The sequence below is a fragment of the Schistocerca gregaria genome, chromosome 3 (assembly GCF_023897955.1).
Source record: "Schistocerca gregaria isolate iqSchGreg1 chromosome 3, iqSchGreg1.2, whole genome shotgun sequence".
Taxonomy (NCBI): domain Eukaryota; kingdom Metazoa; phylum Arthropoda; class Insecta; order Orthoptera; family Acrididae; genus Schistocerca; species Schistocerca gregaria.
In genome coordinates, this window is record NC_064922.1 from 604,034,164 (window position 1) to 604,052,586 (window position 18,423).

At 40.4% G+C, this 18,423-nt stretch overlaps 1 protein-coding gene across 1 annotated transcript in view; it reads left to right on the forward strand.

The window, feature by feature from the left end:
• Positions 1-18,172, forward strand: part of LOC126354347 (uncharacterized) — a 203,994-nt gene extending 185,822 nt beyond the window's left edge. Inside the window, exon 9 of the mRNA XM_050003922.1 lies at positions 17,965-18,172. Within this exon, the coding sequence (XP_049859879.1) occupies positions 17,965-18,057 (93 nt within the window). The 3' untranslated portion in view covers positions 18,058-18,172. The remainder of the gene's footprint in view (positions 1-17,964) is intronic.
• The last annotated feature ends 251 nt before the right edge of the window (positions 18,173-18,423 follow it).

Sequence of the window (18,423 nt, forward strand, 5' to 3'; positions counted from 1 at the left end):
CTCCTGGAGGCTCACCTCCAACTGCGCAACGCTACGCGCTGTTAGCATCCATCTGCCGCTGCCCAACACTACAATGGCAGACAACAATGCAGACTAAACACAGACTGCACATGGCACAGCCAGTGATTTTTTCATACCGAGCGCTATGTGGCGTTACCAATAAGAAAACCTAAACAGCCTACTTACATAGCCCCCATGCTCCCCACAAAAAAATTTTACAAATTGTTTTGGGCAGTGGCCAATAATGATTTGATAAAATTTTTCATAATTACTATAACAAAGATATCAAATACACACACTTATTGATACAATGTTGGTCAGAAGCTAAAATTTTCTCACAGTCCATAAAGACAGTCCTGATCGTTCATCACAGTAAAATTGCAGTGTTTTTTTCAAAGTCTGAGCAATAAAAAAAATTGCACTTGGAAGTAGTGGATTTCTAAGCAGTCTTGAAGAAGTAGTGTTGTCCTTCCAACGAAAGACAGTGCTGACTCTTGACATGCAGACAGGTAATGGGCCACAACAGAGCAAACCCACAGCAGAGTCAGTCGAAGTTTTGATGAATATTGGTAGGTAGGTCATCACAGAGTAGACCCCTTGTAGTCCTGGTAGAGATTACGGTATTAGTGGGCCACCAGAGGTGCAGACCCATTGCAGTCCTTGTAGAAATAATGGTACCGGTGGGTCGTCAAAGGTGTAGATCCACTGTAGTCCTTGTAGAGATGGCCAGCAGCCATCTGTTTGACTGTGCAGGCGCACAATCACCATTGAAGAGTCTTGCGGATAACATAGCAAGTCCATAACCCACCACTTGTCCACTCACAAAGTTTTTGGAATTGTCCTAAGAACCAGCAATGCTGTTAACCAGTACCTTGCTGAGTTATTAACACATGTGCAAACACTATCAGTCCCTACTTCTCACATATTGTCCATATACTATGACCAACAGAAACGTGTGCAGTGAAATGTAATTTACAAGTTACTTAATTTGATGAACTGGTGTCAATAACAATTTTATAACATAAGAATACAATAACAAAGGTACAAAAAAATATCATTAAAGAACATAACAATACAGATAACATTTGCAGTAATACAGGCTTTACAAAAGAATCGAAATAACATACACATCAGTGTTACAAAAATTATGACATAAGTACATACATAAAAGATCAGAATAACTTTTGAAACATCAACTTCACACATGAGCATTAGAACAAAACAGAATAAATAATGTGTAAACATCTTTACGAAGTAAATAACATGTTATTAACGCAAATTATATTTGAGGATAACAGTATTCCTCATCATAGTGAATGTAGCTTAGTATTAGAAGAGAAAAAATTCTATGAAACAGCACACAGAGACAGCAAGAAAACAAATACACAAGGGTACACAAACAAATAGTGGGATAACACAAGGAAAGGACAGGGTTTGTTTTACTGCAGTATTTTGCAAACAAAACTTTCTTTACTTCTCGGAGATCTCCCTTCGTTCTTCATTATTTCCAAGAAGTCTTATCTATAACTGATTTCTGTATTTTTTTCGTATAACTTCTCAATGTATTTCTTCCAATCCATCGCAAATCATTCTCTTATATAGGCTACCCCCTCTTAAGCTAACTTAAATCTACTGAGCTCAGATGCTTAACTAAGGGATGAGGCAATGCAGCAGCACAAAACAATTTACACAAAAAGCAATGATAAAAAAATGGAAATTGGCAAAAAAAGGCAGCAATATTACAACTAATATAAGGCAATGCGCAGCAAACAAGAAAAATAAATCAGTACTAAAACTAGCTTAACAGAGTAATACAAAGTGATATTTAGTAGCACTATGCCAGGAAAACAGCAGCAGCAAATGCAGTAACTTATATCTAAACATGGTAAAGCTCAAGCATAAAAATATTACACTAAAGACAACAATGCAGATAAGGGAAATGTATATTCACATCTTAATATCTATGTAATTAAACTGGTGCACCACAACAACTTATTGTAAAAAAATATTACCATGTACTTGAAAAGAAAATTATGTATGCAGTTACTGTTACTAGTCCCTTCTTATTGTTCTTTCCTTTCCAAGTGCTCCTTTTTGAAGAATGTGGATCATAAAATCGTTATTTAATAGATCTGTTGACAGAAAGTGTTCACATTAGCAAATGCATTTAATTTTATTTTATAAACCCACAGCTGGAAACTAGATATCAAATGGAATAAGCAACTATGGACAAAGCATAAAAATATCATTCAATAGTCATGTGACATTTCATAAGTTAGTAGAATTCTCTCAACTCTCGTAGAAAGACGTTTGTTATAATCAGGTGTCAGATGTAAGTATCTTTCTCAGTAATGAGCGTGTCGTATTTGCGGTGCTTTCTACAAAGGAATGTCAATAGCGAGGATAATGGCCTCCCCTTTTTTTTTACCTGTGCCTCTGAAAGGCACAAACTAATGGCTTTCTTTTGTCAGGTGGTTGTCGCGCAGCTGGGTGCCCACGACGCATTACATGCAGGTGGTCACTTAACTGTCTTATCGAAATATTTACGACACCAGTTTCCGCTACAGTGGCAGTCTCATATAAAAAAAATTCACAGGTCAATAATTTGCGTTACACATCTGTAGAAACAAGATTCTATTAATATAACAGTGTCCAAAAAGATTTCGTCGGCATTGTAATACATTCAAGCATTTACATACATTTCATAACTCTTAAAGTACGATTCTCGGTTTCCGACATCCTTTTTCACAAACTAGAGTCCCTAACCACTACTCATTATTCCTTACCTTATTCGTCGACACTTCTTCGATATTTCATCATAACAGATACATAGCATAATCAAATAACTCATATAGCATCAGCTTATTGACCATAAACATACCACAACAGCATAATACACATAATTATCGTAATAATAACTTCATAACACCACAGTCAAATTCTCAAAATCTCCATAGCTTCCTCCAATAATTTCAAAACCTAAAAAAAATTCTCTGCTCATGTCAAAAGTGTCATCTGCCTCAAACGTACTTTAAAAATCGTGATCCCATACCAAATATGTCATTCAAAGCTCTCATAGTATCACAATGTTTCCGAAAAAATATGAACAGTTCACAAAATACAACTTCGTAAGTGTGAAGTTATCCAATGGTGTAATTACGTAAACATCTGTCACTGATGTAGTAAAGTAAATGTTTGTCTCTCTCAGTTAAATGATCAGATAGCTGTGTAATTTATGTGTTAGATAAATATGGTACCGATGTGTAAAGTTGTATAAGCAAATACCATATTAGCTAGGGCTCCTTGTGCTTGCCATACACATGGTACACAAAGTAAGCTTGTACCCCCCTGAGGATTAATGTAATTATATCCTCAGGTGTTGCAGATTACAGCAAATACCATATTAGCTAGGGCTCCTTGTGCTTGCCATACACATGGTACACAAAGTAAGCTTGTACCCCCCTGAGGATTAATGTAATTATATCCTCAGGTGTTGCAGATTACAGCAATGGAATGAAATGTATCATGGAAAACCTTTGTATCATTGTACTTCAAATACCTTTAAGAATAAATGTTTAAGTACAAAATTAATCACTCAAATACGTGTAAGGGTAGCGCTAAACTGTGCGTCTTGTTGTAAGATAATCTCTGTGGAAGTGTCGTAGTTATCGTTCTCCGAAAGCTAAGTTCTGCTGAAGTCAATGTACTTACCTCATGATAAACGAAATTGAAATGCTTTGCGTAAAGATATCTTAGTTATTACGCTTATTGCCGTGATGAAGTAAGTACTGTACTGTACGTATTGTTGTGCTACAGAAAAGGCTGTCTCATTGTAGCTATACCACAAAGTTACTATTAAAACATGTTTTACTTTCCAGAAAAATTCAGAAAAGCTGTGCAGATATAAAACAGATAAACTGCAAAAGCAACATTGTAAATTGTCACTCATTAGTAGCGTTGTGATAAAATCGTGTAGCTGTCACATAAACTAACCACTGTATCATCTGGTATCTCACAGAAAGTACTTTAAATCCAGAACGTATTTTCAAGTAAACCAAAATGTTGCATTAAAATCTCATTAGCAATACTGGTAAATGTTCTAAGTATGTGAGCCTTATAGTCGTTACGTAATCGTGCAACTAACAAGCAAGACTGTACACACGAAATAACACAGTGATGTCTGGTTCACTATAACAATGCACTCGTAAATACTGTCTAAATATGTTCTGTAGGTTCTTGACTGGATAGTGAACTTCAAAACATTGTTGCATGTTAACAGTTTCTAAGTGTGACAAAGCATACTAGAAATGTGAAGTGAAATGTTTTATGGCAAAGTTAAAAATCAGATTATCTTTCAATAAACGGTTTTACATGTCAAATGTGGTGTAAACCTTTACTCTTCCCAGTACGCAGACTGTCAACTGAAAAGCAATTATCATGTGATTACGTCGGTAAGGAACACTGGAATTTTGCTCAAGGTTAGCTTATGTTATTTTTCTCTGAGCCAGCCGGCGCACGCAGCTGCCTGCGGTGCGAGTCATTGTCTGTTTCTTTGTTGGCGCGCGTCGTTACTGGGATTAGGAGACCTAACTTCTACAAATTCACCTTGCCGAGAGGGCCCTGTCCTGTAGGAATCCCGCCAGTTATGATGCAATTCAGGTCTGTCATTTTGTCGGTAGATTCCATAGTTTCTTTCTTGTCGGCCACGTGGTGGAGAATTACTCCCTGAATCGTAATTGCGCGCTGGACCGTTGCGTCTGAAGTTATTCTGTCTCCCGCGATAATAATAATAGTTCTGGTTGCCATATTGTCTGTTTCTATGATTGCCTCTGTCATGTTCATTATTACGGAAATCCGATCTTTCTCTGTAACTATTATTCTGCCAGTGGTTGTCATATGGGTGGTGTCTGTTTTGGTCACGATTTGCGTTGTAAGAATAGACTTTTCGTGTCCAGTTATTGTTTCTGTCGTCACGGAATTGTGACGGATGTGAACTGTAGTGATTGTTTTCCTGTTTTCGCATCCCGCGACTGTCTGTGTCAATTTCTAATTCTTGTAAGAGTCCCTGAAAAGCTTCAATGTCGTCTTTGCATCGTCCTGCTAAAATAATATGTCGTAAATGTTCAGGTAATTTGATTAAGCAAATGCGGGTGAGTTCTGAGGGGCTGTATGGGTTTGAAAGATACTGATTCTTATGTAACATGTCTTCAAAATATTTGACAAGACTGGAAAATTCAGATTGTTCGAAATGTTTCATCATTATGATGCTATGTTTTACTCGGTCTTGTGTGGCTTGGGACCAATATGCTGAGAGGAAGGCATGGTAAAATTCTCCTTCACTGTGGCAATCGTGAATGACCGATCGCATTCTTACAGCTGGTTCATTCTCTAAGTAGCCACACACAAATTCTAATCTGTGTTCTAATGACCAGTTGGGAGGAAAACAATGAGAGAATTGATGGAGCCACGCTTGTGGATGAATGTCGTTGCCAGAATTCTTAAATGTTTTGAATTTACGTGCAGTAATGAACAGCTTGTAGTCAAAATCATCGTGTCGGCGGGTAGCATATCGGTCATTGTTACGTCGTATCGGCGGTTCCATCTCAAAATTCGGTGCACCTTGCCAATTACTTTCATGATTTCCGAAATGCCCTGTGTTATTATTTTGTGGTTGTTCTATATTGCTATGTCCCTCTTCCCATACTGGGGCGCGAGTGTCCTCTGAAATATGTAATTCTTGTATTACTTGAGCCAACTGATCTTGTACTTCCCGCATTTCTCTTTTGTACTGTGTGTTGATTTGATTTTGATTCTGTTTGAATTTCCTAATTTGTTCATACTCTTCAGTGTCAGTGAAGGCTACAGGTTTGTGTCATTTAGATCATCATCTACCTTCGTAGATAAGTTAGTGAACTGATCTGAAAGTTCAGCTACTTTATCCGACAGTGAAATTATTTCCTCTGTGTGTCTTTCTGAACCAATTTTCAGAGTATCTACTGTGTCCTTTAAGTTCGCTTGAGTTTTTGCAAGTTGCGTAACCGAATCGGTAGATGCAACTGAGTCAATTTTAGCTTGCAAGGTGTCATGATTTTCATGAACAATAGTTTGCAGTTCTTTTATGGCTGCTTCGTAATTCTGTAATGCATTTTCATACCGCGAAAAAATAGGTTGGAAATGCTCACAAATTTGTGTTTTTACGTCATTACAGACTTTTTGACATTTCGATTCGATGTTATGTAACTCATTAGTTAAATCTTCACGTGTTTGTTCAAGTGTGGTGTCTAACTTTTGAAGCTTTTGCTGTGTTTGTCTCTGATTTTGTTCCATTGCGTCTAACTTTTGAAGATTATGTTCCATTGTGTCTAACTTTTGAAGATTCTGTCCCATTTGTTTCTGATTTTGTTCAAGCGTTGTGTCTAACTTTTGAAGATTTTGTTCCATTGTGTCTAACTTTTGAAGCTTTTGTCCCATTTGTTGCATTAATTGTAATAACAATGCACTGGTGTCTGAAACATGTTCGTTAGTCCTATTCGGCAATGCATTTGCACCGGCAATATTCGCAGTTTGAAAAACAGAAAATGTGTCTTGACTTATTTGAGAAAACGGTGAGGACGCAAAACCTGAATGTACAGTATTTGCAATATTGTGTCCTGTCATTTCGGAATCCTGAGGCGAGCTGTTGCCGACCGATCGATCGATAACGCTTTCCTGTTCACTAATTGTTTCACTGCCTACACCATTATTTGCAACCCGCTCCATTTCCCTATGCACAATTACCAAATTACTACTTTGAACATTAGTTAATTCATTACATGGTGGCGCTAACACACTGCTTTCGTCTTCACTGTCATTTCTCAGTTTACTTGGGAGCCTAGTATTACGTTTTTCACACGCCATTATTGTCACAATATTTCACACAACAACACAAAAAAAGCACAATTTGAAAAGCAAAAATAAGAGAACACATTAACATATCACTGAAAATAATATCTAGTTAATTGCAAGCGCAGCTGCGAAATACTTTGTGCAAAACTACATGCATGCCACAACTGTTTTACTGTACAACAATGAAAGACTGCAACTACAAAGGAAATTCTATGATTACGCGCTAGCAATAAACAAAAGCTACACTAATTACACAAACTACAAGAAAAAAATCAGAAGATTCCAGTGAGGTATCCTCGGCTAAGGGTCGACATATGAAACGTCCCCTTAGAAAAATTTATACAAGACTGTGCTTAAACTGACACACAATATTTTTAGCGCAACGCAATCTGACTTTCAATAATCCCTACAGAAGAATGGCCCTGACTAACAACAACCTATACGTTTCACAAATCACTTGCCTCACAAAAATCTTCGTTACTCAAGCTACTGCAATACAGCGAACGCCACTACTGCCAGCTAAATAAAAGATTCAAACTACTGAAGGCACTAACTACTGATAGGCATAGTTAGCAAATGAAAGATTTTAATAGAGAACAAACAATGTATTTACCTCGCTAGTCATAATATATATAGCAGTTCATGACACCAGTTCTTACAAATTTCAAAACTCCGCCATCTCTCTCCCCACGTCCACCACTGCTGGAGGCTCACCTCCAACTGCGCAACGCTACGCGCTGTTAGCATCCAGCTGCCGCTGCCCAACACTACAATGGCAGACAACAATTCAGACTAAACACAGACTGCACACGGCACAGCCAGTGATTTTTTCATACCGAGCGCTATGTGGCGTTACCAATAAGAAAACCTAAACAGCCTACTTACAAACTCTAGTTTCCACTCGGAACCATCACTTTCGACGCTCCGACTACCTTCGTCGAATCTATCCCGAGAGGATTGACGTCTGACAAGTATCTGTGATTCTGTTTGTTTACCTCTCTCTTCATCCATTAACGGTAAATCATAGAGGAAAAGACTCTTTTCTTCCAGACTGCCTGTCACTCATTCAGTAAACTGAACCCGACGATGGATGTTTCTCCGTGAGATAAGGCATCATTACCTTTCTTTAAGGGTGCCTTTTACGCTAGGGCCAAAACTCTCTATATTGTTGTCTGGTTGATTCCAGTTTCATAGAAGATAAGTACTGCGCTCTGGACTCTTACTGAACCATGTCTGAACAGTGGTTAATGTTGCTTCATCCGTAGTCATTTTCGATCGTCCATTTTTTGTTTTGTTAGCGACAGAGACCGTCGCAGTAAATTCCGTAAGAAGTTTCGGCACAAGACTGTAGACACTGGGTGGACTTTCTGGATGATGTTGGTTGAAATCATCTGCGATAGCATGGGTGCTCCTCTCTCCCGATATCAGCGCGATGCTTTTTTTTGTGTTAACGCCTCCAGCTTTCAGGTCACTTTTAAGGAGGAAACACCAATCATAACTGTAGAATGAATAAAGCTATGGTCTAACAAACGTTGCCATTGTTTTTCTAGTTTAATTCGCTATCTGTTTGATATTCTACATTACGCTCTTTTCAGTTGAAAATGACTGTACATTCAAGATGGCAACTTCCAAATTGGTCGCCATGTGTTTCAGTTTCATTTGCTTTGTCACTGTTGTCTATCTTTTCGTTTTCAAATAACAGGCATAAATAAACAGAACAGCATATCAGGTACATTACATAGCTAAAAAATGGAAAATCCAGGATGGAATAACAGCAGTATTATGAAAAGGACAGATTGCCAGTCACCGCATAAAGAATGCACTGGCCCGCAGACGGGCACATGAAAAGACTTGTGCCTGTCGGTCATACAAACGAGTGGTACATACACAGCCTTCTCTGTCAGTACCTACATCAACGATGGAGGTTCACATAAAGGCCTGATACTAATTCCACACCATTTGTAGTTCTCCAAAGGGAGAAGTACGCAATGTTAAGAAGACGTGTAATATTTTGTCCGAAGTGCTTCAGTCCATTGCAGTGAGCAGGGCCGTAGTCAGCACCACTGGATCTACTTCAAAATGGTTCAAACGGCTCTGAGCACTATGCGACTTAACATCTGTGGTCACCAGTCCCCTAGAACTTAGAACTACTTAAACCTAAGAACATCACACACATCCATGCCCGAGGCAGTTTTCGAACCTGCGACCGCAGCGGTCGCGCGGTTCCAGACTGTAGCGCCTAGAGCCCCATGGACATTGCGGCCGACCTGGATCTACTAATATCACAGATACTGAGTAAGGATGTGTTTATGAGCAAGACAGCATCCAGTTCATCCTAAGTTGTTATGAGCAAGCAGTATGACAGTATAGGTTGCGAAACGGAAAGTCGATGAAAAGTTGTGAATAACAGCCCGACAATAGACAAATTAAGTTGTAATGTAATTAGAAGCCTATTATAGCTGAACTTCTGATGGTCGGTTATTAAAATCTTAATGCAAAGAAAAGAACTGACTGTGAATTGCTGTGCTTCTAACAAGGGTGTACCAGATCAGAGGTTGACAGGAGACTTATCCCATAATTAGCTAATGACACTAATGTGAAATTACTCCTACATTTATGGAGTAGTGGAGATGAAATATCCAACTAATAGAAAGATACATTTAGTATTGTTATCAAAGTGGTTGAAACAGGATCCATCACATTTGTCCAAACTCTGAATATTTCCATAATGTTAAGTGTTTTCATCATTGTCCTAATGACTGAAATTAATTAATTATAAAATTTGAAAAAGGTAGATTGCTGCTCACCACGTAGAGGAGGGTTGAGTCACAAACAGGCACAAGTCTTCTCATTGCGCCTGACAGTGGTCATAGAAAGATCTTAGCAGACATGGACGGGAGATTAGTGTCACGCCTTGTCATTGACTATAGGTTTCACACCCGAGTGGGGAATCGCTGCTGTTATTGACGGAGATGCATCTCAACGAGTTTCTGGCCGAACATTGAGAAGGAAACAGCATGCGATGGACGTTTGTACTCACGTACCTTGCAAAAGATCGTTGCTCACGGTGGTTCAGAAAGCCGCACGTCTTCAGTGGATCAGACAACACAATGTGGACAGCAGCTGACTGGTGGAGCGTAGAGTGACCCACGAGGCACCATTTGCCTTTTTGCAGATAATCCAAGGCGTTAACATCACTGGCAGCGAATGAAGAGTTAACGCGCAGAATGTGAACGGTGTAGTTCAAGCTGGAGGTGATTCTGGTATGTTTTGAGAGCGTTTTCTGTACAGTGAGCTGGACACAATCATTCATAATACTGGGAATCTCAAAAAGGATGTTTATTTTAAATTCTTGTTGGCAAAATGCTACCTTCTTCTTGATGAGCAGTCTGTGGATACACTCATCCTACAAGGCGAAAACAGCCGTCGTCACAAGGTACCTGGTCTGACAAATACTCAGGCAACCTATCACACAGTGACTGGCCCAGTAAATCACCTTACCTTAACTCTGTAGAAATAGTCTGGGACGATTTGGAGGGATGAAGCGTAGAAATCACCAGCACAGCAGTTTGGGTGCTCTACACGAAATGAAACTTGTAGACTCTCTTTCTCATCATTTTAGGGCATTATCGAGGTTAGATATGATATTACCCGATATTAGCGTGATATGAGTTGTGGATGATTAATATTTTCTCCAGTGTGCGTATACTCAGCACCTGTTACACTATGAACTCAGCACTTGTGTCTTCGTGGAACAGTTAAATACCACAAGTAATGTATCTATGGGGCTACAGGGATGATATCACACACATCAGCTACCTACATGCTCGGCAGTATGTAGTTCTCCGAGTCACAGCACAGGCCATTAAAAACGATACAGTCAATCGGTACGGATGCCCTAGAGCGAGTCGGCCATCTTGTTCTGCTCTCCTCCCTCGGGCATGGGTGTGTGTGTCTGTCCTTAGGATAATTTAGGTTAAGTAGTGTGTAAGCTTAGGGACTGATGACCTTAGCAGTTAAGTACAATAAGATTTCACACATTTTTTTGTTCTGCTCCGTATCCTCACTTGGACACCAAACACAACTGTAGTTCGATCTTTGTGCCCTCGTTGCTGTAAGGCACGATGGGCCCTCAAATTAAGTGACACAATGTTATTTTCACTCCTAAATTATCTGAATTTTTTGCCAAAAACTCATCTAGGTTTCGCTAAAGTTAATACACCACCTACCAGAGTCTGATGATCAGGTTGTTCAATATGTAGTGATCAGAGCCTCCCGGCCTTGTACTGGAACCCACAAAGTGCCAGGTAAATCACTTGTGTACACCCTGTACAACACTTCTTCTAGCCGACAGCAGTTGCGAAGTTTAATTTTGCTTTTCAGTTTGTACGTAGTAATCCTGTTAAGACATTCCACATTGTCTTACGTGTATTTGTTAATTCTTCCTTTTATTCTAACTGAATTCCCGTATAGAACTTTAAGTTAATCATTACAGCAAACGAATGGTCGTTAAGTATAATTATGCCATCAGTTTTAAACTCTGGATACCGTTTTAATGTTGATACATGTGTAATGCTGAGACCATCACATTTTTAATCAATGTAAACATCCTTGTTAGGCATCTTCTAATATAGTAAGCACTTTCTAATATACTAAACGTCCTTGGATCCATTGTACTGCAACACGTGGCCACTTTCATTGCTATTTCAGTAAATTCTGCTGTCTTGAATTCTACAGTGTATCCATACTTTTTTCATATACGGTATTTAAAGCAATTTATAAGCCTCGTTTGCACAGCTGCAATGCCTTGTTTTTTTTCCAATAAAAGTTTATATTGTTCATTTGTGACATCGTTTTCGCCAGATACAGTATGCTTTTTTCACTTCGGCCTCTGATTTTCCCACCATTCTTTCTTGTACACATAACACTTTAGCCGCACTTAAAGACATAATTTCTGTAATAAGGGATCGTTTAAATTTGTTTGATACATTGCTTCTTTTCCTTAAGACCTGCAAAACGACATTATTCACTTCAGGCAGTCCTAATTTGGCAGTAACTATAATTAGCAATATCTCATGCTGGTCTCCTAGTAGTAGCTTGTGCTGGCCTGACATTGCAGTCAGGTGGCCTTACACGATTCCAAGGAGTTCCGTTATTAACTGCCAGAAGGCAATAGCATCCTTCCCAAAGTGACAGGGAATTTAATTCATCGTAGTTCTGCCAATTTGTAAGTTATATTTGTAAATTACATACACAAACCTTCCTTTTGAATTACTTTGTCTGTTAGTGAAAACCATACCAAAATCGCTACAGTAGTTCCTGCAATTATCCAGAACATAAAGAGAGAAACCACAGTAGGGGACTATAATTTATACACGTATAGGTGTTATCCTTGTTGAAGTCCATGTTAAGAATTTTCACATAGTTTGTAGTTAAATACATAAAACTATATGCAAATAGAACGTAATTTATATTCGTTTCTTGATCTTGATTTTTACTCCCCCCCCCCTCCCCCCTCCCCCCCTCCCCATCAGTACACAAATTATACAACACTGTTAAACAGAACACAGCAATTTTTTCTGTTAAGTTATCCGATATTTTACATCACACAGAAGCGATTGGCACAAAGTATAGAGGCACACATTGCAAATACTGTCTGTTGGCGATTAATACACTTAGACAGTCTTCCACAGGGTCAAACAGTCCATTCATTCTGTAGTTCTTAGCTATATCTACTGTATATGTATTAAACTCAGAGGTTGAAACTACTGTTCAGTATGTTATTTCATCGACGTATCATGTAGTCTCCATTGCGTGACAGCGTAAGTTAGAATTATCATCGATTATGGCAACATAGCCTACTCGCATCGCTTTCCCACACTCCCATCTGTTATTTGTGTCGGAGATAACCTGTCTTTTCTACCGGCTTGTATCGCCACAACGTCGTATGCAGTCCTACATGATATGATAACCATAGCCCAGAAATGGCATAAACGCGACAACTTCCTGATGCATTAACTATCTTTACACATTGCCCAATAATACTTCTGTCAACTTCAGTCATACACTGCACGCAAACGTCTACCGGATGCTCACCACGGCTTCTTTTGCAGCACTCAGTATCTCAATTACAGCTCATTGTTCCTAACGGGTGTCTTGAGTGGACGTCGCTTTGATGGTTCACTACAGCTCTATCATCAGTCAGAATTTTAGCAAACTTCGCACACAATCAGAAGAAAAATGAAATTTTGAGTACCTGAAAGGACGTTTCCCTGTATTTATATTACCAGCCGTAAAAAATTCGGGATTTCTTTATTGAGCGTCTATCGCATCTGACTACTACATCTATCACTTTGTATTCTGTTATTTGCTTTTGCTCTGGTATCCAACAATATGACTGATCTTAGCTTTTGTAAGTAGAACTGATGTTTTTCTGATAGACTGGACTGCTTTCAGTTCAAAATATTCTCATTTATTTGTTTGTTAACTCGGTATAAAAAGATTGATGTAAGCTCACAAATCAATGTCCTTTCCTTTTTTGTTGACTGCTGCTTGTATGGCTTGATCAAGCTGTCTATCTTCTTTTTTTATAAACTACACGTCGTTCTCTAGGTATGTATTTATTCCAGTCTTCTATTAGTCCATCTCCTCCTCCCCCCCCCCTCTCTGACCAACTCATTCTCCACCCCCTACCTCTCCATCTTCTCTTTCCCCTCTCTCTATCCATCTTCTCCTCACACTTCTCCCTGTTCATCTCTTGCTCTTTTCTTTCTCTATTCATCTCCTCCTCTCTTGTCAGACTCCCTCTCCTCAATCTCTCTGCCCTCGTGCCTCCTCTCTGTTAATCTTTTTTGCCCCATCTCTCTGCCTATGTTTTCCTCTCCCTGTCTCTGTCCATCTCTTCCTCTTTACTTTCTCTGACCATCTTCCCATCTCCTCCTCTCCCCAGTCTTTGTCCATCTCGTCCTCGCCCCTCGCTCTCCATCTCCTTCCATCCCCCCCCCCCCTTCTTCCGCCACTTTATCGCACTCACCCCAATAAGACGCTGGTGATTATTACTCCAAAAATATTTCTTTTCAGAGCGGAAATAATATGTGCACTACACTGCTGGCCGTTAAAATTGCTACACCAAGAAGAAATACAGATGATAAACGGGTATTCATTGGACAAATATATTATACTAGAACTGACATGTGATTACATTTTCACGCAATTTGGGCGCATAAATCCTGAGAAATCAGAAGCCTGAACAACCACAGTCAAACAGAGCTTGGATGGCGTGTACAGGTACAGCTGCCCATGCAGCTTCAACACGATGCCACAGTTCATTAAGTGTAGTGACTGGCGTATTGTGACGCACGAGTTCCTCGGCCACCATTGACCAGACGTTTTCAATTGGTGAGAGATCTGGAGAATGTTGTGGCCAGGACCTCAATCGAACATTTTCTGTATCCAGAAAGGCCTGTACAGGACCTGCAACATGCGGTAGTGCATTATCCTGCTGGTTTTGGAGGGATCGACTGAAGGGTAGAGCCACGGGTCGTAACACATTTTAAGTGTAACGTCCACTGTTCAAAGTGCTGTCAATGCGAACAAGAGGTGACCGAGTGTGTGTAACCAGTGGCACCCCACACCATCACGCCGCGTGATACACCAGTATGGCGATGACGAATACACGCTTCCAATGCGCGTTCACCGCGATGTCGCTAAACACGGATCCGACCATCATGATGCTGTAAATAGAACCTGTATTCATCCGGAAAAACGACGCTTTGCCATTCGTGCACCCAGGTTCGTAGTTGAGTAGGCCAGCGCAGGCGCTCCTGTCTGTGATGCAGCGTCAAGGGTAACCGCACCCATGGTCTTCGAGCTGATAGTCCATGCTGCTGCAAACGTCGTCGAACTGTTCGTGCAGATGGTTGTTGTCTTGCAAACGTCCCCATCTGTTGACTTAGGTATCGAGACGTGGCTGCACGATCCGTTACAGCCATGCGGATAAGATGCCTGTCATCTCGACTGCTAGTGATACGAGGCCGTTGGGATCCAGCACGGCGTTCCGTATTTCCGTCCTGAACCCACCGATTGCATATGCTGCTAACAGTCATTGGATCTCGACCACTGCGAGCAGTAATGTAGCGATACGATAAACCGCAATCGTGATAGGCTACAATCCGACCTTTATCAAAGTCGTAAACGTGATGGTACGCGCTTCTTCTCCTTACACGAGGCCTCTCAGCAATGTTTCACCAGGCAACACCGGTCAACTGCTGTTTGTATATGATAAATCGGTTGGATACTTTCCTCATGTCAGCGCGTTGTAGGTGTCGCCACTGGTGCCAACCTTGTGTGAATGGTCTGAAAAGCTAATCATTTGTATATTATAGCATCTTCTTCCCGTCGGTTAAATTTCGCGTCTGTAGCACGTCATCTTCGTGGTGTAGCAATTTTAATGGCCAGTAGTGTAAATTTGGTTGAAATCGTTCCATAAGTTTCGAATTATAAGGGGTAGTTTCTGTTGTTACCTCGGATGATGATTGCATGAATATTTTGTCAGGATTTGTAAGCGGTGGGTCCTTGAGGTACGGCAATACGCGAACACGAGAAGTAAGTTTTATTAACAAAGGCGGATTATAAAACATGCACGCTACTCGCGCCCATCGTCGCTGTGTCTGACATCCTAACACCGGCTAATTACGGCCGTATCAAAAGTCTCCATGGTGAGCTGAGAAAAGAGACGTATTCGCTCCCGAGGCCGCGCTAGTTAAAACTACCCGCTGCGGGCGGCGGCCAGTCGCGTACTCTCCGTCGCAGTGCGGCCGGACATGCGTCTCCCGACCAAGCAAATTGTCAGCATTCCAGACAAGTCGGCTTGCGAACGCTTGTTAACGTACTGTACGGCTGCGTGCAATCCGTAGACCCTTACAGAATCAGCATTTGTCCGTCGCTCTGCCCGTGTATGCACTTTTCAAGTACATTTTACATATATTTGCCATTTTTCACAACATTTCTACACATATTTCATCTGTATCTCTAGCGAGTTTCGTCCTGTCATTTATTTTCATGCGGCTTAATGTTTCTGACGCGGTATCTCCTGAACTATGTGTTGTTCAGTAATGTACGTTTGCATCCAGTAGTATATGTGATTACTCTCTGCGAAATGTATTGCGAATAGAATTAGTAGTAGAAAAGTAATAAATTATAACGTCATACGTGATTCCACAGTTTTTCAGGCGTCTTAGTATTTGACATTGTATCCCCTGACATATGTGTCGTACAATGACTCATTTTTTAGGTAGATTCGGAGGCATATCTAGATACCATCTGCGACAAGCGTTGCGGATGGGGTTAGCAGCATCGGAGAAGTAAATTTAAACGTCGTGCATGATGCGGCATTTTTTCACGCATCTACGAGTTTATAACGTCGTATCTCCTGAACGATATGTCGTACAATGATATAATTTTGCTGGTACATTCAGTGGTATATGTGAGTACTGTCTGAAAAATGTGTGGCGAATACAGTCAGCAGTAAAGAAGTAGCAAGTTAAAACGTTATGGTTAATGTGCAGTTTTACTGCATGAACAGCGAAAATATAATAAACAATAAACTTTTCTCGTTTCACCATTTTCTGGGGCTAGGAAAAGGCTCGCAAAGACTTGAAATTATGTGTGAAGTTGGTTCCAAGTTAGTAACTGCTCCCATTCTCAAATACTGGATGACTGAAGTATGCTTATTCGATCGTCGTGGTCTAGACTGCTTCTTCACCGCCACTCTCACCCCTTTGATAGGTAGCTGGTGCACGATTAAATAAGTAGGTGTGCGCAGCTCGAGATTTAGTACACAGCGCTGTCACCCCTGGCAGCAACAACGGCTCTAACTCGACTTGGCATCGAGTCGAATTGAGCTTTGATGACATATTATGTTGCTTCAACTTTGTGCCAGAGATTTCAAATCGTAGTGGCTGGCGAGTGGTGACGTGCGATCTCACAGTAATCTATGAGCAGATGTTTCCAACGCGGAGACGACGTGATGCAGTTACTGTAACTAGCCCCGTAGTGCAGTTTTCCACTGCAGTTGACAGCTGTAAATGTCGCTTATTTGAGGTTTTCAATCAGTCCTGAGGCTGAAAGTGTACGCAGCACAGTCCACTAGAAACTCCCTACTGGTGTTGTGCCCTGCGTTATATTGCAGCCTCAGGACATATTGAAAACGCCAAAGAGGCGCCATTACCGGCTCTCCACAGGGCAATTGTTGTTGGCGCGCACCACCGTCAGCCAGCTGTCTCTGCTGCCTTGTTGAGGGAAACCTCAACACTGTCGCCGTGCTGCGAGTCCTTTGTGCTCCAGACATCGTCGTACTGTCTGTGTAGATACTTGTCTTGTCAAAATCAAGTCAGTTTCTTGGTCCAGTATGCATGACGTGACTGCACACTCCTGCACGAACGATTTGTCTGTCCTCTTGGGCATTAGCCACTCGGGGCCACTAAAATCATGCATAATGCTGAGTATGGCCTTCCTGAAACCAACGATTCCATTTTCGCATGGCAGTCTTGGGTTCCCGACCAAGCAGCAACAATATCTCTGAACGAAAAAGCACAGTCGTGATAGACTACAATCCTGCGCTGTTGAATTCCGACACGTGTTGGTAGACATTTATTCTTCTCGTATGAGATGTAACACGAATGTCTTACAAACAATAATCATTATAATCTTTCAAATGCGATTTCTGAATAAGGAACCTATTGCAAATCTTTCCTTATTTGACAAATGCGGATGGAGTTACTCTTACCTACTCTGTATGGTTGCGCAAATGTTAATCTTTTAAACACTTAGTACTCATTATTAGAGTTTGAATTTTCTTACATTCCGTCCTCGTAGTGTTACGATTGTAACGGCCTATGTTGTATGTTCATAATGCATTTTTAAAATGTGTGTTAGAGCAAACCGTAGTTGAAATACGAAGACTCTGCTGAGTTCCATAGCTTTCTGTTTGTCTTAGTTTTTTTTTTTTTTCAATCCTGTATTCTTTTAATGCATCTGGAAAAAATATTAGTGATACATGATACACTTGGTCATTTTCAGACGGAAGAACCAAGAACATCCCAAGCAGGAAGATCAGTAACAACTATTCCGTCAGGAAGAGACATAGCAGAAGGGAATCTCATAGACTTATGATAGTCTATAGACAATATTCCAGTGTCGTGTATACATGTGTCATTAATATTACCAATACACGAACCTGAAAGGTAGACTGTTGTAATTATGATTAACATAAAATTGTTGAAAGATTTTTGCATGTTTCATTCCATATAACAAAGCGAATCCTTGATTTGCCTGAACTCATAGTTCCCTAAAATAGTTTTATATGAATAAATATACAGAATTTAACGGTTAAATTACTTCAGCATCCTGTGGTTCTCCGCCTTCATGAAGTGCCTGGTAAAGGTCGTGCTCGGCAAAGGGGCCTCGCGTCTTTTGCGGACAAAGTGAAGACATTTTTTCACGATATCACAATGCATGTTTTGTTTCGCATTTTAAATT